Source organism: Halichoeres trimaculatus, unplaced genomic scaffold (assembly GCF_033239565.1).
Source record: "Halichoeres trimaculatus isolate MK-OKI-2021-1 unplaced genomic scaffold, fHalTri1.1 fHalTri1_scaffold_23, whole genome shotgun sequence".
NCBI classification, from domain to species: Eukaryota; Metazoa; Chordata; class Actinopteri; order Labriformes; family Labridae; genus Halichoeres; species Halichoeres trimaculatus.
In genome coordinates this window covers 20,665,690-20,688,296 of record NW_027437201.1, presented here as the reverse complement: position 1 = coordinate 20,688,296, position 22,607 = coordinate 20,665,690, and the positions used below count along the sequence as shown (strand labels likewise).

Genomic DNA, 22,607 nt, shown 5'->3' with positions numbered 1-22,607 from the left:
CCTTAACACATCCTTGTGACTGTGAGGGGACTGAAAGAGTAGGTGATTTTCCATGCTGAATATAAACACAGCATTGCAAGGTTATATTTGGGTAGTAAATATGTTATATTGAAATAAAAATTATTAAACAAATTGATATTTTTTACCACATGAACACAAAAAGTACCGAAAATTGGTACCGTTGAGTACCAGTTCCGATTGCCAGGCACTGGGTATTGGTACCATATTGCTTCAAATGTGAAAGGTTCCCATCCCTATGATAAAGTCTGTAGACATTATCATCATCATTTAACTTTTTCACACAGTCTGGTGTGAAAAAGCAAACTAAAAGTCACAAAAATTCGAGAATCGCAAATCAAATCAAATCAAATCCAATCAAATCAAATCAAATCAAATCAAATCGGCATACTCATAAACCTTAGTAGATTCAAATCGCGAGAATAGCATATTGTCCCAGCCCTACTAAACGCATCCTTGTGACCGTAAGAGAGTGGAAGAGTAGTGGATTTTCCTATTGGACATGAACACATCATTGTAAGTTGATATATTGAAGAATAATATAATTGAATTGAACCGAAAAAACATTATTATCCCTGAGGGGCAATGGAGGTGCATAGAGCAGTTTGTTAAATTGAAAACCTTTGAAAATGGGTACCGTTTGGTAAAACAAACCTCTCTGATCAGATGTTTGATACCAGATCACTCTGAGAGCATTTTACTGATTGTGTGGTGTTAAATAGAGGATGAAGGGCTCTGCAAAGGGAGCAAGGTTTTCTTTTTCTGGTGTTAATGTTGAGCAGGAAATGTGTTTTTAAAAAGAGTGCTGAATAAATGACAGGCTTACATTGAAAGAACCAAGGTTACAACAACAGCAACAAAGACAGCGAAGGTTATTCAGGAATAGGAAGGACACAAGGACAAAGAAAGGAGCAACAGTGAATTTCAATAAAACCACAAAAAGAAGGAAAAAAAAATATAAAGAAAGCTGAAATCACCTGATGGGTACAGCTGATCGATATGGTATCTATACGACTCTTTTTCCCCAAGCAAAAGGGATTTCCTGGTGAGATCTGATCTGAATACAGATTTAATTTTAAAATTTACAACAGAAACATATTTTTTCAGCAGTTAACTCCTCCACAGCAACAGAGTGAAGATGAGGTTAGTCCTCAAAGCTCTTAAACTCTCAGGCGTGTGAAAAGCTTGGTTTTAAAGTGCTCTCTCCTGCTCCTCCAGGCGGGACTGGAAGTAGATTTTCAGGTTTGGAGATGAGAGCTTTTTCATTATTACCTTAAGTGTCAAACTGTTTTTGAATCTGTTTAAAAGTGAGTCTCAGCTTCATCACGTTTCCCTCTGTCCTCTTACAGAACGCTGTGAACTTCGTGGACGACAGTTTCCCCCCGGGTCCTCGCTCCGTCGGCTTCCCGGAGGGCGACAGCGTCCAGCAGCGAATCAAAAAGTGGCTCCGTCCTCACGAGATCAACTGCAGCAACTTCAAAGACCGAGGTGTGAAGTGGTCGGTGTTTCGCACGCCACGGCCCTCTGACATCCTGCAAGGTCTTCTCGGGAACTGCTGGTGAGCTAAAACTCAACGAGAGGAAGCTTGAGACAGAGACCTCAGCTACAGGAGAGGGTGAAAAGACAGGAAGGGTCAGAGTTAGAGGATGTTTTTCAGTCCCTGTGAAAGGTCAGATGGATATAAAACAGTCAAGAGGAAACATTACACAGCCAGTGCTCTGGTTCCCTCTGAGTCTGTTTCAGATGGATGCTGCAGCCTGAAGCTAGCAGAGATGGAGACAGTGACAGAGAGGCGCTGAAACAGTGAGTAAAGAAAGAAGAGCAGGAGCCTGAAAAATTGGAAGGCAGGACGGCAGAGCGTTAAATGAAAGAAGGGAGCTGGGTGTAGTTGGACAGATGCACAGATACACCTGACAGGGAGATTATTCACAGAGCTGCACGTCTGGACACACACTTTATCTCTCTGCCCTTGTTCTGTGTGTCCTTTTGCTGTGTGTGTGTGTGTGTGCCATCCACCAACAAAACCAAGCCACTCGCGAAGTTGTCCCGACACAACTTTTCGCTTCATCTCCACAGCTTATCAAAAATAACCCTCCCCTGAGCTGGATCCTCTCACTCGCGACAGGATGTAACCCTAATTCACCCGTTTCTCTCACACACACACTCCTGTCCTAATAAACCAGCCAACAAGCCCAGCTCCCTCCAGAAGAAAGCAGCGCTGCTCGCCCTCGTCCTTGACTACAGCGCCGATGCGAGCTGACATCAGAGTCGCATAACGACAGGGCTAATTGGATTTTTATTTGATTTTATTGTAGCTGATTGGTTTTTCATCAGAGGGCTGAAAGGGCTGATCGGCTCCGCTCAGCTGACACTTTAACAGATGGAATATGGCTTTAATGATACACATTTCCAACAGCACACAAAGAGTTGGAGTCTTTAAACCCCGGCAGTGTTAACACACACTGACGGCTGTAATGAAAGGGATTATTACTGTCAACTGTAGATGAGAGGAAGTGCTTCAAGGAGAAAAGTAGCTCCATGGTTTCCTCGACCTTTGTTTTGATATTAATAAAGAGCCATTAATAAACTGTAAAATCAGCTGTGAGTCATCAGCAGAGAAAATCTCTTAACCCACGATCTGCTTTTCTTTTCGCTGTGTTTGAGTTAGTGAGGGTCACTATTCTGCTTCCCCATGTCATCCAGTAAGGAGCTTCTTACTGGTTCATGACACGTTTGAGGAATGGGGACTCAAACACTGAGGTCCTCCCCTGTAGCTCTGCCTCGAGAAGGCTGGCCAATCAGAAGGGAGGGGTATTGTGGAGCTGGGAGCCTTAAAGTGATACTCTGGGATGGAACAAGTTGGGTCCTATCACAAGGTTTAGGGCAGAAATTACCCCTACAGCAGTGTTTTTGTGCAGCAGAAGCCCAGGGCGCTCGCACCAAACACCCCCTCCCTGCTCCTCTGCCGGTTTCCTCTGCACTCAGACGGGGCCATGTTTTACTTGACCAAAAACACAAATAAACGGACTCCCACCAAAAAAATCTGATATCAGTCTGCATTCACGCTTTATTTAGAGAATTTTCAGCGCGTTACTTTCACACAAAAACACCGCTAAATAAGGCTCTAGTTCTCATCGTGTCGTAAAACGGCGCTACCTCCGCTGCAGAGCCACAGCTGGCTACGAGGCGCTCGCCACTTAGTGTATCAGTCCACGCGCATGGCGTTCTAGATATAAACAAACGCAGGTAGTCTGCCAGGACGAAGAGACACGATGAGAGCTAGAGCCTTATTTAGCGGTGTTTTTGTGTGAAAGTAACGCGCTGAAAATTCTCTAAATAAAGCGTGAATGCAGACCAATATCAGATTTTTTCGGTGGGAGTCCGTTTATTTATGTTTTTGGTCAAGTAAAATATGGCCCCGTCTGAGTGCAGAGGAAACCTGCAGAGGAGCAGGGAGGGGGTGTTTGGTGCGTGCGCTCTTGGCTTCTGCTGCACAAAATCACTGCTGTAGGGGTAATTTCTGCCCTAAACCTTGTGATAGGACCCAACTTGTTCCATCCCCGAGTATCACTTTAAGATGTGTCTTGCAGAATATTCCCTGGTTTAAACACCTGGTGTGGTAATCATTGGTCTGTTTCTGGTAGGTCTCAGTTTCACAGTAGATGAGAAATAACACAGAGACTTCATTCTGGCTGCCTTCATTGGTATGAGTCTGAAGAAAACTGCTCAAGTGATTTACTTACGCCAGAAAAATGGGATCATGATTCATATTTGAAATCATGAAGATTTGTCTCCAGTTAATTTTCTCCTCAAGAGGAGAAGATAAACTCTTTAAAAAGTTTGAAGTGCGATGTGAAGTTAGAGATGAGAACAAGCAGAACGATGTTATTCATCACAGCTTTCTTTGATCACTTTGCACACTTTCAAATGAACTAATCTTCACTTTTCAATATATTCTTTTAAAGTTAGACTCTGTTGTCCCCAGATGCGCAGCTCCCCATGCGAGGAATTAGCATTTTCAGATGTTTAAGGAGTTTTGAATAACTAATTTCACCGGCGAGCTCATTAGCAGAGGCGAGCCGGTTTGTCTTTGCTGCAGGGTGAATTAAATGTTGCAGGGAGGTAACCACAAGGCAGAGATGCTCAGTTCATCAAATGTGCTTGATTTTCAAAGAGTGCAAATTGTGCATATACAGAAACGATCAGGAGCCCCGAGGAAAGAGTTTAAGATTTAAAGTCTGGGTGCAGCTTCCTGCTCAGCTGCTTTTTGTTCTTCCCTCTGACGGCGTCTGTCAGCGGACATGCCCGACTTCATCCTCAACTCGTCTTTTCGTTTGACAAAAGCAGATATCCACTCATCTGCCCACCTGTCCATCACAATCAGCTGATCATCCACATCTCTTCATCTCCCATTTGTTTCACCGCTCGACTCAGATCGTCTTTGTTTCACTCATGACTCTCTTCACTCGTCTGTCCCGCCTGATCTGGCGTTTCATTTTCTGTTTGACTGAGTTTTATTCTCCCTTCCTGCAGGTTTCTGAGTGCGCTGGCGGTGTTGGCAGAGCGTCCAGAGCTGGTGGAGAGGGTGATGATCACCAGGACCATCTGCACCGAGGGGGCTTACCAGGTCCGGCTGTGCAAAGACGGGACGTGGACGACGGTGCTGGTGGATGACATGCTGCCCTGTGACGACTACGGCTACCTCCTCTTCTCTCAGGTCAGGAAAGAGGATTGCGCAGATGCTCATTTTTAAAAAAAGGGGATGTAAACAGATCATAAAGATTAGAGGAGATGGAGAAACCAAGAAGTTAAGTTGTATCCTCTAGACCAGGGATCTGCAACCTTTACTTTCAAAAGGGCCATTAAGCCTCAGCTCACCTGGATTTAAGTCAATCCAAGTCCCAAAATTTACTTTATCTTCACAATAAAGACCAGGAAGTGAATAAAACAATATTCCTATTTCATAAAAATTCAAATTTCAAAAATTTTGCATAAAAAAGAAGATATTTGAAATTTTGAAAAAAGATACAAATATTTTTTTTTTCACAGATTTCTTTATTTAAAATTGCAGTAATTGTCAAAGTTTTAAAATCAAACTAATTTGCAAAAAAATGGGATATATAGAAATTTGCAAAAGCTTTCAAATAAGGAAATTTTTAAGACATGCAAATTGCAGAATTTAAAAGTATATATGGATTATTTGAGATTATTTATTTTTGAAAATCAAAAATTCAAATTTAATTTGAAATTTAAAAAATTTGCAAAAATTCACTAAATGTAAAAAAAATTGTAAAAAAAAAAAAAAAAATTATAACTTTGCCAACATTTTGGACATTTAGAAATTTGCAAAAACTTCCCAAAAAAGGATTTTTTTAATATTTGCAAATTGCAAAATTAAAAGTATATCTATGTAGATAATTTTAGATTATTTATTTTTTTAAAATAAAAAATTTCAATTTTATTTGAAATTTTGAAAATTCACAAAAAATTCTCATATTTCAAAAAAAAGTAAAAATAATAATAATAAAACAAAATTAGCAAAATTTGGGATATACAGGAATCTGCAAAAATGTCACATAAAAGGAAATTTTTAAAATTTGCAAATTTGCAGAAATTAAGAGTATATACAAATTAATTCAGACTATAATTTTTTTAATCAAAAATTCCAATTTTATTTGAAATTTGCAAAAATTCTACAAATTTAAAAAAAATTGTAAAACTAAGAATAATTAGAAAAATTGCAGAAGTTTCTGAAAGTACACTTGAATGTGATACCATTTTTTGATAATCTTGCTCAAATCTACATTTTTGTTGTTTGCTTATGAATCCATTCACACGAAAATTAAAATCTGTATTTTCTTCCAGATTAGTCTTTTTGTAGATGTAATTATCTTCCCAGGGCTGTAAAACTTGAGGTTAGCCACAGGTGCATGGAAAGTTGGTGGGCTGTTGATGTTGTAGGATGTGAAGTAGAGTAATGATTAATCAGACAAATGAAAATTCTTTGTTTCAATAATATTTTTCTAAAGCTACAGGGAGCCACTGCGAAGGAGTCAAAGAGCCACATGAGGCTCCAGAGCCTCAGGTTTAAGACCCCTGGTTTAATAGTTTTGAGTTTGCTCATTATTAAACTTTAACCAACAGTGTGTCTCAGAGAGTTTCGTTTTAAGGATTGTTCCTGAAGCTCTCATTAATAACCACTCTGCTACACTACAAGTAATGTACAAGGAAGCAAATCCAGAGACTCACCAGCTCAAGAGAGACATTTCAAAACATCATATCTTATCTTTATTACCTCTCAGGGAAGACAAGAGGGAATAAAGTGAGAGCAAGAAGCACTGGGACAGATAAAAAGTGCCCTTCACTGTCATGTCTGAGGAGGAGCGCGAGCTGTGCAGCGTTACAGGCTGAGATAACCAAAACAAACAAACCTTTATTGTGTTCAGAGATCTTTAAACCTTTAGGTCACAGCGAGCAGGTTCAGAGCCCACGCCTTTAACTACTTCCTCTTCAACGTGTGAGCTGTGACGTGACTAATCTTTCCTTCTTCTCTTTTCCCGTCAGGCTCAGAGGAAGCAGCTCTGGGTGGCGCTGATCGAAAAGGCTCTGGCCAAACTCCACGGCTCTTACTTTGCCCTGCAGGCGGGGCGCGCCATCGAAGGCCTGGCCACTCTGACGGGGGCGCCATGCGACTCCCTGATGCTGCAGGTCAGCTCCACCAACCCGAGAGAGGAACCCATCGACACGGATCTCATCTGGGCCAAGATGCTGAGCTCCAAGGAGGCGGGGTGAGAGGAGGAGAGCGTCACTGTTATTCCCCTTAAAAAACATTAACAGTGGATATTTTGCAAAGATCAGGGGTTAAAAGAGTAAACTCTGATTGATCAGACGCTCTGTGATCACAGCTTTAAACAGGGAGCTGCTGCAAAGGCGCTAAACGCCAATTTGCAGCTTCTCTCAGAAGTGAAAGAGGTCCCTGAAATGGGTCTTTGATTTTGGGCTTTCAAAGCAGATATCAGAGCTTTAAAGAGGCCGAATCATTAGTGTCCAAGCTGCAGGTCCTTCTGCCAGAAAACCTTTTGGTTTCATGTTATATATTAAAGAGAGCTGAGCTGGAAAATCATTAAAAAACATAATCACCAAACTTTGACAGGATGCATCCACCAGAGCTGGTTCAATCAGGCACGTTAGCTGAAGAGCGAAAAGAAGAACCTTCCTTTAACCCCATGTCGTCCTCTCCTTCCAGCTTTCTGATGGGTGCGTCATGTGGAGGAGGGAACATGAAGGTGGACGACGTCGTCTACGAGTCTCTGGGTCTGCGGCCTCGACACGCTTACTCCGTCCTCGACGTGCGGGACGTCCAGGGTTACAGGTACGGACGGAGACAACCTGCATATCTCTACATCTTCCTATCACTCCTCGTGTCTTCCTCACGCGTCTGTCGTCCCGCTCCAGTTTCCAACCTCACATTTATTATTTAAAGGAAGGATAGTGACTTCCAGGTAAAATGAAACAAAGTGAACTACTAACTGAACCATCTTTTGGAAACCTGCCCACGCTTTGCTTTAAAGCACGATGCTCATTCACCTCAGCTGAGAAACGTTTTCGCTGTGAAGTCTCGAAACAAAAGGAGCGATTTGGCCTCATTTATATTTCCTGCAGACAGATAGAGAGCTTAAAGCACTCTGAGAGGTTTGACAGGAGTTTCCTGGGTGCAGCATCAGCGCAGAAGTTAAACTGAAGATATGACAGAAATCAGAAAGAAGAGCATAGATCTGAGTTGTATAGATCTGCACTGTGGATTGGCTCTTTATCACCAGTATCTGATCTCAACATGCTACAAGTTTAATCAGCTTTTAATATCTGTACAAGAAAACAGTCAATGGATTTGTCTTTGTATGTCTTTGCTTGATCTCTGCTCATCCTGTAGCTGGCATAAGCAAGAGTCAGCAACCTGCAACTTTTTGAAATGTCATAATTGTTTAAACTATTTGGAATTTTTTTAAAAATGTTGTAATTACTATTATTATTACTTATTTTTATTATTATTATTACTGCCAATGTGACATTTCAAATTTGTTAAAAAATTTCTGCTGATTTTTAAAGTTTTTAGGATTTTTTTTTACATTTAAAAAATTTGCAAATTCTCTTGAATCAGTTTTTGAATTATTGTAATTTTATTAAATTTCAGTTTTTTGGGGAAATTTCAAAAAATTTGGAGAAATCTGTCATTTTAAAAAATGTCAAATGTTGAAATCTCATAGAAATAAAATTGCTTAATTTTTTAAATGTTCTGAATTTTTGCTAATTTTTGACATTTCAGAATTTTTGGATTCTATTGCAATTTTTTTTAAATTGTGCAATTTTATTACATTTCCATTTTTTGGGAAATTCCAAAAGATTCTGAAAAATCTGAAGTTAAAAAAAAAAATGCTTTATTTATTAAGTGTCATGAATTTTTGCTAATTTTTGACATCTCAAAAATTTCTGACTTTTTTTTGCTAATTTTTTGACATTTTTTGAATTTTTTTTTGCAGTTTTATTTAATTTCAATTTTTTTGGAAATTAAAAAATTACTGAAAAATCTGAAGTTAAAAAAAAAAAAAAAAAAAAAAAAAAAAAAAAAAAAAAAAATTAAAGAAATAGATTTTCTTAATTTTGTAAATGTCATGAATTTGTGCAAATTTATCAAAAATGAAAAACTTAATCATCACAGGCACCATTTTATAAAATCCCCCAAAACTTCTTTTAAGATAATTTTGCCCTGGATTTGAACTAGAATTGTACCCACTGTTTAGTATTTATTGTGAGGATAAATTAGGTCTTGTGGCTCCCAAATGACTTTAATCCAGTGAGCTGAGGAAAAATAGCTCCTATGAAAGTAAAGGTTGGAGACCCCTGGTCATGAGAAAAATCCATACACACACGCTCACAAAGGTACACAGATGTTCTGTGTCACTTTGGTTTTCCGATCATTTTGAGGCATCACGTCATCGCTGATCCTCCCTACACGGCTCACAGGCTCTGAGTATTGATTTGCGAAGACAAAAACTCAGTTGTGAAACAGGAAGTTGCTGAATAAAGTAGAGGACAGTTATAAAAGGTTAGATATAGGTTTAAAGGAAGAATATAAAATCCATCAAACACTTTCAGAAGCTTCAGCTCTGCTCACAAAATCTATAACTGAGACTTCTCAAGGCTGAAACTTTCTCTTTAAACTCTTCCTGCTCCATCTATTATTTATGATCATGTCAGATTTCACTCTGCTGGTGAATAAAACTGTATTCTCTCTGAGAATGGCAGAAAAAGACACTCCATCGTCAGGATTTATTTAGAGAAAAAGATGTTTTTCCTCAGATTTGAATCCACATGTTTGATTGAGCAGATATTGATGAATACATCCTGAATCCTGAACAGATCAGACGCCTGCTCAGAGAGGCTGTCTTCAATGATTCAGAGGGAACGAGGGGGGTAGAGGCGTGTTGTCGGTAGAGAACAGGTGCACGCTGCTTCTATCTGACGGCTTTGATCATGATAGCATTGTGAGTCAACACAATGGGGCCCTCTTCTGTCCTACCTGTGGGAGGAAGTCGAGAGGAGCCGTAAATCCCACATGCAATTTGCTCAAGAGCCACACAGAGCCACTTTAATTTAGTGCCGTGGAGCGATCGGAGAGGAGGACTGGGCCTCAGCTCTTGATCTAAAATGAGTTGGAGTCCTCCTGCTGGCAGCCCGGAGGACATGAAGAGCAGCTGGGAAAGCGTGATTCACCTGCCTGCTTTTTGGGCTGAATGGGGACCCCTCCGTGGTTTTTCTGTTGTAACCCGTTCGTAACGGGTTCTGGGCTCTGAGGAGGAGGCAGTAAAACCAAATTGGTTGTTAAAAAATCTGCAATCATTCATCGGAGGGGGGTGATTTTGCAGAGATCTGGATACAGAATGTCCTGCTCAAACCTGTTTTCTTCTTCTCCTGTTTGCATTCAGGTTGTTGCGGCTGCGCAACCCGTGGGGTCGCTTCTCGTGGAACGGCAGCTGGTCGGACGAGTGGACGGATTGGCCGCAGCACCTGCGTCACGAGCTGATGGCTCACGGCAGCAGCGAGGGCGTCTTCTGGATGGAGTACACCGACTTTATAAAGTAAGAAACACATCCAACTGTTCTTGTTTTTGTTTTTTGTTCTTCCCTGTTATAAATTGTTTTTGGTTTACCTTTGGAGACTAGGTGCAGATTCACCTAGTGCAGTATCACTTAAACCTAAAAACAAAGCTTCCAGACTCTTCCTATACCTGCTTTACGTCAAAAAACATCATCACAGAACGAGGATGTTAGCCACTGAACATCGCATTTCGTTCATACACTGTTGGCAGAGGAAAGAGCCAGCCCAGGCCCTCTGTTTCTGCTAGCAAACCAGGTGACACATTAGCAAAAACTTTGTTTTGAAGACAAAAAATATAAGAATCAACTCAAAGTTAGTATTACACAAGCTCAATATTCATGCTAACCGACCAGTTGAGAGATAATTTTCTCTTCTTTTTGTAATAGCTAGCTAATTTGCTATTATTGGCTACACAAGTCTCTGTGATAAACACTCCATTACCAAGACCTGCAAACTTCCTTTTATCATTTTGTTTTTTTCTCCTCTTCCTCTGTCTTTTCTTTGCGCCTGAAGGATACAACCTTTTTCACGTTTGGCCTTTAACTTCCTGCACTTTGGCGCATTGTGCACTGCACAGCAGGAGGCTCATGTTACTGTTGCAGTGGAGCTTTGACATTTTAGAGACAGTCGAAATCACTAGGCCTCCATCAGCAGCAGCTCTCTGCTCACATAAAATAGAGTTTTTTTATACAATAATATATCGTTGATCATATAGAAATTATTTATCACAAATTTAAACTGACATTGCAGTGTAATAGAATTCAATTTTCAAATCCCAAAGGCTGCAATAAAAATGTTTCATGTACACAGAGCTGAAGGGAAATATAGTAACTTGTGCTTTTTCTTATTTCTTCTTTAAACCAGCAAAAATCTTTTGTGTGTGTGTGTGTGTGTGTGTGTGTGTGTCTCAAAGAGACAAACATTTTGGCGTTGGTTTGATCTCTCTATGACATTCTTAGCACACGTTAAAGCCATTTCTGTGTGTTTTTAAGTGCCTGGGTGGCGCTAGAGAGCATATTATGGGTTTTGGTGGTTAATTTTGGTATTTTATCAAATTTTCAGACGCACATGTGTGTGCCAATTTTGGTGAGATTCTGAGCATGCTAAGGGGGTGTAATAAGCGATTAATGAGTGTAGAAGAGAGTGTCGAAATGTTATTTTTAAAGGGTAACAGCCGACTTCCTGTCTGGGATAGGTCAAGGTGTCAGTGTGTGATTTTTTGTGTGAATGCGACAAACATTTTGACATTGGTTTGATGTGTTTATGACATTCCTTGTGGAAACTACAGGAGTTTTAGTGTGCCTATTTGGTGTTAGAGAGAAAATTATGGGATGTTGGGGGTTATGTTTGGTATCATATAAAAAAATTTCGTGATTGTGGGGTTTGTGCCAATTTTGGTGAGTTTTTGAGCATGTTTAGGTGGTCTAATAAGCGGTTCAATCGTGTGTGGATAATTATAAGAAAGAAACGGAGCAGGAACAATAGTCTATCACTAAATATAGTGATAGATATGTTATTTGTATTAATTCATGCATTCATCAATTTCATTTCATCATAATATGCAGGCCTGTTCTAAAGGAAAGAATTATTTTTACATTGACAGTATCGTGTGTGTTGGTCACACTATAGATGATTTATTGCTTGTGTTTAATGAATAATGCAGCAGATAAACATTCCCCCAAATTTGCACTTACGTTATTTTCCAAAGCCCAGAAGTACTGGTCGGAATGGATACTTCATGTAAACTAAATGGGACAGAGCTTTTTCATTTCATATTAATTATTAAAACATGTTTTATGTCAAGTATTGTTTTAGGACAGATGGTGTTTATCAACATCCTCAAACTTTTTGGTGTTTGCCCTCCTTTGTCTTGTATCTGCCTTGTGACTTTGTCTGGCAATGCACCGTATTCAATCCTTTTTGTGGACTGCATTGTCCTACATGTAAACTAGAGAAACTCTCACACAGGATCGGCAGTCGTTTATCTCCTCTTTCATTCTGTCTTCATACCCAAAGACTGCTGTAACCCTCATGCACAGAAAACTCCACAATTAAAAATAAAATCGTTCAGCCCTGCTCAAAAATGCTAAAACAGAAAAAAAATTAAATTTGTTTTATTTTGCTGATTGCTCTTTGGGGCCCCCTAGTGGCTGCAGGGTCCTAAGCAGGAGCTCAGTTAGCGCATGCCTTGGGCCAGTTCTGGCAGAGGCTGCATCAACCACCGGTGTGATTCAGGGTTAAGCATCTTAGTTAGGGACATGTACAACAGGACCTGGGGTTGAACCCTCGACCTTCTGACTTCTGGAGCCACACACCGCCCTCTAACGACATCAGCTGATCCTTTAACACAGCACCTGTGAACAGAAAACCCAGGACTCGTTGGAGGCATGTTCGTGATCTGGATCCAGCCCAAAGAGTTTCCCCCTGGCCTCCCTGTAAAGATTGAAGCTCTAAACTTCCCAAACGTCCTGTAATCGCCTCATGATGGACTCATAATGAGCCAAAGATGCTGATTGGCTCTGTAATCTGTGCCTTTGTGGATTGAGCTGACCATCTGGTATTGACAGCAAACAGAGCGACAGCCTTGTTTTGTTGTTGACTCGTTGTGTTTGTTGACATGTGCGCTGTACATTTGTCCCCCGCGCTGTCGTGTTGTTATGGATTTTTTTCTCTTTCTGTGGTCGTTTTTGTCGCGGCGGCTTTGGCAGGCTCAGGTTTGGACTCATGTGTCTCGTCTCATCAGATGAATCCTGTCACTCGATCATTCTCAGCAGCTGCTGTGTGTGTTAACCTGCCCCGAACACACACAAATCCTTTTCCTTTTCCACATTTTTCAATTTCATCCAATCAGATTCAAGCATTCAGCACAGGTTGGTGATATAAGTTATTGATAACGTGCTTTTACTCCAACAATGAGCGTGCTCAGTGCAAAGGTTCAGCAAACCATCCAATCAATGCACATTTTCACAGAGTCCCCCACATGAGCAGGGCTGCCTCAAACAAAAGCAGCGTGTGTTTCAGTTATTTATGTTCCTGCCTCTAACAAAATCAGGGCTGCATTAAGTCCAGGAGGATCAATACCGTATCTGTCCTCCTGCACGGCTCAAACCTGAAAATATATTTGCTCTAAAGCAGAATCCCATCTGTCTCCTGAGTGTTTATTGTTTTTTCTGACGGGAAAATAATCTCAGCTCTCTGCTTTATGACAAAACCTACAGCCTGCTCCGAGGGAGAGAAAGTGGTCAGCTTGTTGGAGAAACATCAAGGCTCTTAGCCTGACTCATCCGCGCAGACGACGAGGCGATGTTGATTATTAGAAACACTTCACAGAGACGTGACAACAAACTGCAGATTTATTTATCTGAGCGGATCAAAACCTGCTGCAACCTTTTCTTCCTCTTCTCTGCCTGATCGTCAAAAAGACCAAAGCTCCATGAGACAGATGTCAGAGCGGGGCTGGGAAGTGATGAAACAGTGAAAAACAGCCGGGAAGTGTAGACGGGAGCGTCTGGCGGTGTGATGTGTTAGTGAGGTAAACGGTGTCATATTCTCAGAGAGCTCCATCTTCTCCTTCACAGGTACTTTGACTCGGTGGACATCTGTAAGATCCACTCCGACTGGCAGGAAGTGAGGCTGCAGGGCTGCTTCCCCAGCAAGGCCAGCGGGCCGGTCACCGTCACAGCGCTCACGGTGCTCGAGAGGACGGCGTTGGAGTTTGCTCTTTTTCAGGAAGGGAGCAGGTAAACAAGACAAGGATCTACTTCTTTAATTTACTTACTTTAATTCAGCTTACACTAATAAAAAACACCATTCAGGACAGATACAGAGAATCAACATCAATACAGCAACGTCTCAGGAGATTTGTTTTCAAAGGTAATGTGAGTTTTTTAATGCTTCACAGAAATTCAGACATTAAAATGATCAAAAATGTTTTTATTTTACCCTCAAAACCACTGTTTTTGTCTTATTTTCTGTAGAAAATGTCTTTTTAGACTTAATATAGCCCACATTCACCTGACCAGTCCAGAAAAATGTCTTATTTCAAGTTATTTTAAGACAAAAATGAGGTCCGAATTGCTTGTAATGAGTGAAAAAAAAAACTTGTTCCATTCGCAGATGTTTTTTTTACTTGTTACAGCAATTCAGACCTTATTTTTGTCTTAAAATAACTTGAACAAGACATTTTTCTGGACCGATCAGTTGAATGTGTCCAGTGTAATAAGACAATTTGTACGCAAAATAAGAGAAAACACTTTATAAGAACGGGATGGCGTTTTTAAGAAAGGACAGTAATCCTGATAAACTCTGTAACCACCCTTTAAAAAAAAGATGCTCCTTTACATTTTGATTTGTAACCGTGAGCGAGGAGGAAACGCTGTGGATATGAGACCCTGAATACTCACCAACACAGACCGGCTGTCTGTGCTGTGAAGCACGGACAGTCTGTCCATGCCATGAGGAGTACAGACAGCAGGGTCTATAACGCCCCAGTATGTAATAATTTAATAAAGTTTTATGTCATTATGTAATAATCTGCTGCATTTTGTAATAAAGTGCAATATGTAGTAAACTTTGCTACATTATGTAATAAGTTCTTACAAATTGCAACACTTATTACATAATGCGGGTTCCCGCATGTAATAAGTAAGACTGTATTACATAATGTGGCAAAGTTTATTTGAATAGAATAGAATAGAGAATACTTTATTTGTCCCCAAGGGAAAATTCAATAAAATAAAAGTAAGAAAGTGTATAGAAAGTGCAAAAAGGTCCATAAGAAAATAGTTGCTGACAGCTTGTCCATCATTATCCAGTCAGCCAGTCTCCACCTCCACAGGGTCCAGGACTGAGCTTCTTCAGCAGTCTGTTCAGTCTCTGTCTCCTGGATCCTGTCTGCTCACAGCAGGTGAAGCTCTTCCAATGTGGCATTGGTGTCTGATGTTAGCTCCGTTAGCCTTGTCTGTGAATAGCATGATGCTACTCAGCCTCCTGGTATTCCCTCTGTTGCTGGGTTAGCACGGCTAGCTTGTCCATCTTATTGAAGATAGATCTTACGTTCCCATAACAACTTCTCAGCTCACACCTGAGAACCAGCACCTCCTTTTCACCTTGTGGGGAAACATCTGGCCTAGCACCAGTTAGCGCTGACATGCTACAGGCTGATAACAACTGATTTTATATGTTAACAATGCAGCCATGGTTACAAGTAGGATCTCCAGACAAACACAGGAGCAAAATAGTAAAAATATCACTGAAGACAAAACCAGTTTGGTGTCCACGACCAACAAATAAACCACAACAGGCAGCCACAATCAAGAGGGTGGCACCTAGCAACATACATATTGGGTTATGCACTGCGTTCCTCTTCACCTACGATCACAAAATGCCATCACAACAAAATTATTTTGCTGAAGTCATTCTCTCAAAATCTAACGGAGCGGTTGGGAACAAAGTCCAGCAACTTGACAGCATTTTTGTAACGTTTCAAAGCAGTTACAGTCAAAAGGATTCAGGATTCAGCTGTCATCACAGCTGCTAACCCGAGCCCTCTCACACACCAACAGAAGCCATCTCCATCAGACTCTGTGCAGCCCGTCGTTCAGCAAACACAAATGTTTTCAGCTGTGATTCTCTCTGTGGTAAACATTTGTTTGCCCTTTCACTCTATACATCATGCATTATGCAGGAGTGTTTGACTTCAGTCCGTTTCCTCTCTATTTAAGGCTGAATACCAAATCAGGAAGTGTAGTCCATGACCTATACACAGCCCCTCAAGCAGGATTCAGATGTGTTATAAGATCTTAAAGAGACAGAAACACTTCCTCGATCTGTTTTCTTCTCCAGGCGCTCCGACACGGCCGACAGCCACCTCCTGGACCTCTGCATCATGGTGTTTCGAGCCTCCTTAGGGAGCGGAAACAAGCTGACTCTGGGCCGCTTGCTGGCGCACAGCAAGCGAGCGGTGAAAAAGTTTGTTGGCTGCGACGTGATGCTGGAGCCGGGGGAGTACGCCGTCGTCTGCTGCGCCTTCAACCACTGGCAGATGAATGTTAGCGCGGCGGGAGGTCCGCCCACGCCCGGTAGGTGTCCTAACACAATGTGCTCAGACAGTCTGCTAATTCACTCTGCTGGATTATTCATTACGTCTCACACATCGCCGTCGTTAGCTCTGATCCCTCCTGACGACTCACGTCTTCCTTCCAGTCTCCAGTCCCACCAGTGGAGCTGCCCGACGGCCCAGTCAGGACTTCCCTGGCTACATCCTCGCCATCTACAGCTCCAGACAGGTGATGGTGGAGCAGGTGGAGGCGACTGCCACCACGCTGGCCGACGCCATCATCCTCCTGACGGAAAACAAAGGCGAAAGACACGAGGTGAGAGCGCTGAGCTGAGTCGGCTCCTGTTATAAAAAACCTGTTATTGCTTTTTCACCGTGCAGCTCTCAGTGCTGCTTCTGGCCTCACCTCACCCTGTCTTACACCTAGGCACACACACACACACACACACACACACACACACACACACACACACACAGTTTGTTCATCTCTGAATATATTATATATGCTTGTGAAGCCAGCGAACGCTCGCAGCTCTGTAAGCCACTTTGAGATAACACTTTAGATTTCCTCAGCAGAGTCTGGAATCCCATTCTGCTTTTACACACGAGAGTGCGTGCACTGCACATTATCTCTCCTACACACACAGATACACACACACACACACTCTTCCAGCCAAGGAAGCAAATTACTCTGGCTCTCCTGAACAGCACTTCTATGAGAGCGGCTGGTATTTCAGAGGATGATGGAGCTTTTTAAACACTCGAGATCATCTTTGTTAAGTCTTTCAGCTCTCCAGGAGTCCGACGCTCCAGGTAGGTGGGCCGAGCGCCTGAGAGTGTACGGCCGTTGCTGTTTGAAAGGCGTATTAATAAATAATCTGAGCGGCTCTCTGTCGTAAAACAAGAGCACATAAGTGTTATTCTTTTTGCTCCATTAAAAGAAAAAGGCTCATGGTTTTCCGCTGGTACTCCAGAGTCCATCGTCAGAAAGCTATCAGGGTCTCTGCAGACGGAGGCCTCAGCTGTGCAGCGCTGAGATATCAGACGATATATCACACCCTACACTTCAGCGGCCTGTGCATGCGTGAGATTTGCACAGAATACAAATGGTGGAGAGAAATCATGCACAGAAAATGAGCTACTTAGAGATGGAGCGCTTATTTTTTCGCTATGTTTCAGCTCTTAAGAGAGCTTTAATGTCAGGTTAATGCACAAACATCAAAACAGGAACTTTAACACAAGCTTGGATCGAGCAGCAACCTTTGATTCTGAAATGCAAAGACCTGTAGGTCCCTGAGTGTCCACATGAGACCGGCTGCTCGACCTGGGAAACCTCATTAGACCACTTCTGACTGACAGTTTCTGCATTAGCTCAAAGTTAGAGTCTGATTTCTTCTGCTGCTGCCTTCACTTTTACTTCAAAACGCTTCCTGTGTGACATCTCTGACTTCACGTCCATGTTTCAGACAGTCTATGGCTTCAACAGAGTCTCCAGTCAAACAAATGATTAATCTCGAAACTTCCCAACATCTCGTTTGCATCATTTAAAGACGCCACTTTTCATGTGTCGCTGCTGTAACTGCACAGAAACTCCTCATAGAAGCTTTAATTTTCAGCGTAGTTAGCATTAAACCTTCAAAACCCTTAAAACATCAGTGTGATGAACTTAAAGCTCCTGTGTGGAGTTTTTAGCTTGTAATAAAAAAGACGGAAATGAAAATCTGTGCCCTTTTATGAGCTGTAAAACATTTGATTGTCTCTGTTGAGTTGTTTTTCACGTCTGAACTTACCACCAGGGGGAGGTGTCAGAGATGCTAAAGAAACAGCCTGTTTTTTTAGTACATGTGGACACTTTTCTTTAATCTAAAAACAAACATCAGGATCATATATGCAGAACAAAAACAGTACAGAAATAAGAGGTAGTGCTTAGTCCACATGGGGGCGCCAGAACTGATGCAAACAGCAACTCCTTCACAGGAGCTTTAAATCTTATCTTTGATTTTTTAATGTCTTCAATTTTATATTATCCGCTTTTTATTTTTAACACTTTATGATGGAAGTGGTCAATAAAATATTCCTGATTCTGATTAGCTTTATGCTAACACTTTGTAATAATGTACTTTGTAGTATTTTGCAATGATAGAGTAAGGCTACATTTACATTTTCCAAGTAATTGAATTTTTAAACTTTGAGGAAATGTTACCTCCAAGGCAGTGGTGTGCACAGAGGGGGGGCATTGGGGGCAGTCACCCCCCCTTGTGGCCTAGTTGTTGAAAAACACCTGCTAAAGTGACCTCTCTGGAGCCAAAACACTCTTCACTGCCCTCTTGGGTGGTGAAAACATGCTGCATGTTCCTTTTTTTTTAATTTAATTATGCGCCCCTGCCCTTTAAAAGTCTGTGGATGCCGCTGCACCAAGCTTTTTTTTCCTCATTATAATTTGTATTCATTTTTTATTTTATTTTTTTTAATGTTAATTTATTCCTTTTTTGTTATTATTTTTTTCTGTTAATTACTCCTGATTTATTATTAAGTTATTATTATTATTATTATTATTATTATCTTATTATTATTATTATTATTGTTGTTGTTGTTATTATTATTATTATTATTATTAATTTTGTTAGTATTATTATTATTAATTTTGTTGTTATTATTATTAATAATTTAATTTTATTGACTTTATATTTTCTTTCTATATATATTTTTATATTTCTATTAATTTTAAATCTTAACTTTTTCTTTATTCTATCTGCATTTTCATCATTTTCTTGTTAATTGTTAGCACCAACAAACCAAGACAAATTCCTTGTATGTGCAAACATACTTAGTAATAAAAACGTGATTCTGATTCTGATTCTGAAGAGTATTTTTTTGTGTTTCAGGGGCGCGAAGGCATGACGTGCTACTACCTGACCCACGGCTGGGCGGGGCTTATCGTGGTGGTGGAGAACCGCCACCCCAAATACTACCTCCACGTCTCCTGCGACTGCACTGACAGCTTCAACGTGGTGTCCACACGAGGAAGCCTGAAAACCATCGACAGCGTGCCACCTTTGCACAGGTACACACACACACACAGACACCTTCTCTGTGTATAGACACACGCCTCCAGCTTTATGTTATATTGGAAGCAATAACCTGAGCAGATCAGGAGTGGAGATATGAAACGCTCTGGGAGCATTTGGTGCAGCTGCGGCAAACGTCCATTTAGATTCTCTATCTGCTCACGTATAGGTGCTAACTGTATATAAGCAGCTATCCCACAGGATCATCACTCAGTGTTTCTTAATAACCCAACGTCTGCTTGTCTCAGTGCGACCATAACTGCCTTCATCTTTGTCGGTCTTTATTTCTCTGACCTGAAGCATCCTGCAGGTTCACGTCGCAGCAGCTGTCCACACATCATTAAGTCTTCTCCATCTCTGGGTCTGTGGACACCTTCTGCGTCCCATGCTAAGACATTTCCATCCCATCTTTATGTGAATTTAAAGCCCCGTCTCTGCGAGTTATGTCCCACAGAATGAGAAACTGTAAAAACCACAGTAAAAGTCAGCGAGCAGGAGGAAGTTTAATGTCGTTTTCTCTCATCGCTGCAGCAACATGTGAGCTCCTCCACAGTCAGGTCTGAGCTAAAAGGATTGAGCAGCTGAGCAATCAGACGCTTAAGACTGCAGAGGTGTGATTCTCCTTTTTCTCATTTGCTAATTTGCTCTTACTGTTTCACCTAATCTGGTTCCAAAATAGACCGAAGCGAGATACAAACGAGTGATGATTAATCACCGTCTCCTCTGCTGATCCAAGGTTTGGTTTCTGTTTCCAGAGAGTGTAACACCTACCAATCACAGCTTTAGTCAGGAGGAGACAGGAAACGCTGCTTTACCCTCATCGTTCTGTTTTAAATGCTTCTGTTTGTTAAAGAATAAAAACAGCAGAAAGATACAGTTTGATTCAACATGTCGATGGATTTGCACGTCAGAATTTAAACACTGTTCTTAAGAGAAAGAAAAGTTAAGATTGCGACTGCACTGGAAGTCATCAGACCCACTCAGGGTGTCCCTGTGCCTGAGTGACTTACTGCATCACATTGGGGTTGGGCAATGACTGATCTTTTATCAGGCTGATACCAGACTTATTTTAAAGTATCCGTACTCACGAAAGCAGCTGATACTCAACGCTAAAAAATCTTACGTTGGCTAAGTCCTCCTTACCAGTAGTTGGCGCTACTTGCTGCAATTTGACACCACAGCAAATGTGCGCCAGCTCCCATTCAGACGACATGAATGAACCAGGAAGAGTTAACAGTTAGACTGTTTTATTTTTCTCTTTATTTAAAAAATACTGAAACTCTGACAGATTTTATTTTTATTTTTGCACTTTTGTTGATTTATTAGAAACAAATTCGAAACTCAGAGAGAGTTGTTTGTGTTTTATTTTGGACTTTTTGTAAGAGTGACTGTGCTGTCTTTGATCAAAATGATCTGTCACTGTGGGGCACAGATGGCCTTGCGTTTTGGGTCGCACCCCCATGAAGTTCGCCCTCAAGCGGGTGGCCTGGGATCACGTCCAGACCGTGGCCTGTTTCCTGCACATCACTCCCCACTCTCTTCCCTTCCTACCCACTGTCCTCTCGTCTATCATAATAATAAAATCATTAACAATAAGTTTTATCTATAGAGAGCTTTTCCAGATACTCAAAAACGGTTTACACAGGTTAATAATAAAAAAGTATATAAAACAACACAGACTAAAACAGGAATTTAAAAGAAGCAAAACAATAATAATAAAAAATAATACATTTTATTTATAGAGCGCTTTTCATAAAACTCAAAGACACTTCACACACAAAAATAAGTAAATAAAAGCAGGTTAATAATTAAGTTAAAAGAGAATAAAAACAGGGGCAAGAATTATTTACAAGTTAAAAGCGAGTCGGTACAAGTGTGTTTTGAGGAGGGTTTTGAATTTAGTGGGTCAGTGCAGATCCTGATGTGCATGGGGAGGGAGTTCCAGAGGGTGGGGGCAGCAGTGGAAAAAGCGCAGTCTCCCCAGGTTCGGACAAGAAGAAAGAAAGAAAGAAAGAAGGAAAAAGAAAGAAAGAAAGAAAGAAAGAAAGAAAGAAAGAAAGAAAGAAAGAAAGAAAGAAAGAAAGAAAAAAAAAGAAAGAAAGACAGAAAGAAAGAAAAAGAAAAAAAGAAAAAGAAAGAAAGAAGAAAGAAAAAAGAGAAAGAAAGAAAGAAAGAAAAAAAAGGAAAAAAAGAAAAAAAAAAGAAAGAAGAGAGAAAAAAGAAAGAAAGAAAGAAAAAAAGAAAGAAAGAAAGAAAAAAAAAGAAAAAAGAAAAAGAAAGTAAGAAAGAAAGAAAGAAAAAAAAGAAAGAAAGAAAGAAAGAAAGAAAGAAAGAAAAAAAGAAAGAAAGAAAAAAAAGAAAGAAAAAGAAAGAAAGAAAGAAAGAAAAAAAACGAAGAAAGAAAAAGAAAGAAAGAAAAAAAAAGAAAGAAGAGAGAAAAAAGAAAGAAAGAAAGAAAAAAGAAAGAAAGAAAGAAAAAAGAAAGAAAAAAAAAGAAAAAGAAAGAAAGAAAGAAAGAAAGAAAAAAAAGAAAGAAAGAAAGAAAGAAAAAAGGAAAGAAAGAAAAAAAGAGAGAAAGAAAGAAAGAAAGAAAAAAAAGAAAGAAAGACAGAAAGAAAGAAAAAGAAAGAAAGAAGAAAGAAAAAAGAGAAAGAAAGAAAGAAAGAAAAAAAAGGAAAAAAAGAAAAAAAAAAGAAAGAAGAGAGAAAAAAGAAAGAAAGAAAGAAAAAAAGAAAGAAAGAAAGAAAAAAAAAGAAAAAAGAAAAAGAAAGTAAGAAAGAAAGAAAGAAAAAAAAGAAAGAAAGAAAGAAAGAAAGAAAGAAAGAAAGAAAGAAAAAAAGAAAGAAAAAAAAAGAAAGAAAAAGAAAGAAAGAAAGAAAGAAAGAAAAAAAACGAAGAAAGAAAAAGAAAGAAAGAAAAAAAAAGAAAGAAGAGAGAAAAAAGAAAGAAAGAAAGAAAAAAAGAAAGAAAGAAAGAAAAAAGAAAGAAAGAAAGAAAAAAAAAGAAAAAGAAAGAAAGAAAGAAAGAAAGAAAAAAAAGAAAGAAAAAAAGAAAGAAAGAAAAAAAGAGAGAAAGAAAAAGAAAGAAAGAGAAAAAAACAACCAAGTACATTCAGAGGCAATCAAACATTAAAAGCATTTTTTAAAAGGTGGGTTTTGATGAGTTTATTGAAAGTGGAGAGGTTGGGACAGGTACGGATGTTTAGTGATAACGCATTCCTGAGAGTGGGGGTCGCAACAGAGAAAGCTCTGTCCCCCAGGTTTGGGATTAAAGGCATGAAAAGCCCCCTAAAAACAGATAAAAAAAAA

At 40.1% G+C, this 22,607-nt stretch overlaps 1 protein-coding gene across 3 annotated transcripts in view; it reads left to right on the top strand.

Moving 5' to 3' along the window:
• capn15 (calpain 15) overlaps positions 1-22,607 on the top strand; it is a 67,576-nt gene that overhangs the window by 39,206 nt on the left and 5,763 nt on the right. For all 3 annotated transcript variants that reach the window (XM_074662890.1, XM_074662889.1, XM_074662888.1), the window contains 9 exons: positions 1,368-1,576; positions 4,552-4,735; positions 6,583-6,806; positions 7,265-7,390; positions 10,002-10,154; positions 13,752-13,913; positions 16,018-16,253; positions 16,378-16,547; positions 19,117-19,295. In XM_074662890.1, coding sequence (XP_074518991.1) covers positions 1,368-1,576; positions 4,552-4,735; positions 6,583-6,806; positions 7,265-7,390; positions 10,002-10,154; positions 13,752-13,913; positions 16,018-16,253; positions 16,378-16,547; positions 19,117-19,295 — 1,643 coding nt within the window. The remainder of the gene's footprint in view (positions 1-1,367; positions 1,577-4,551; positions 4,736-6,582; positions 6,807-7,264; positions 7,391-10,001; positions 10,155-13,751; positions 13,914-16,017; positions 16,254-16,377; positions 16,548-19,116; positions 19,296-22,607) is intronic.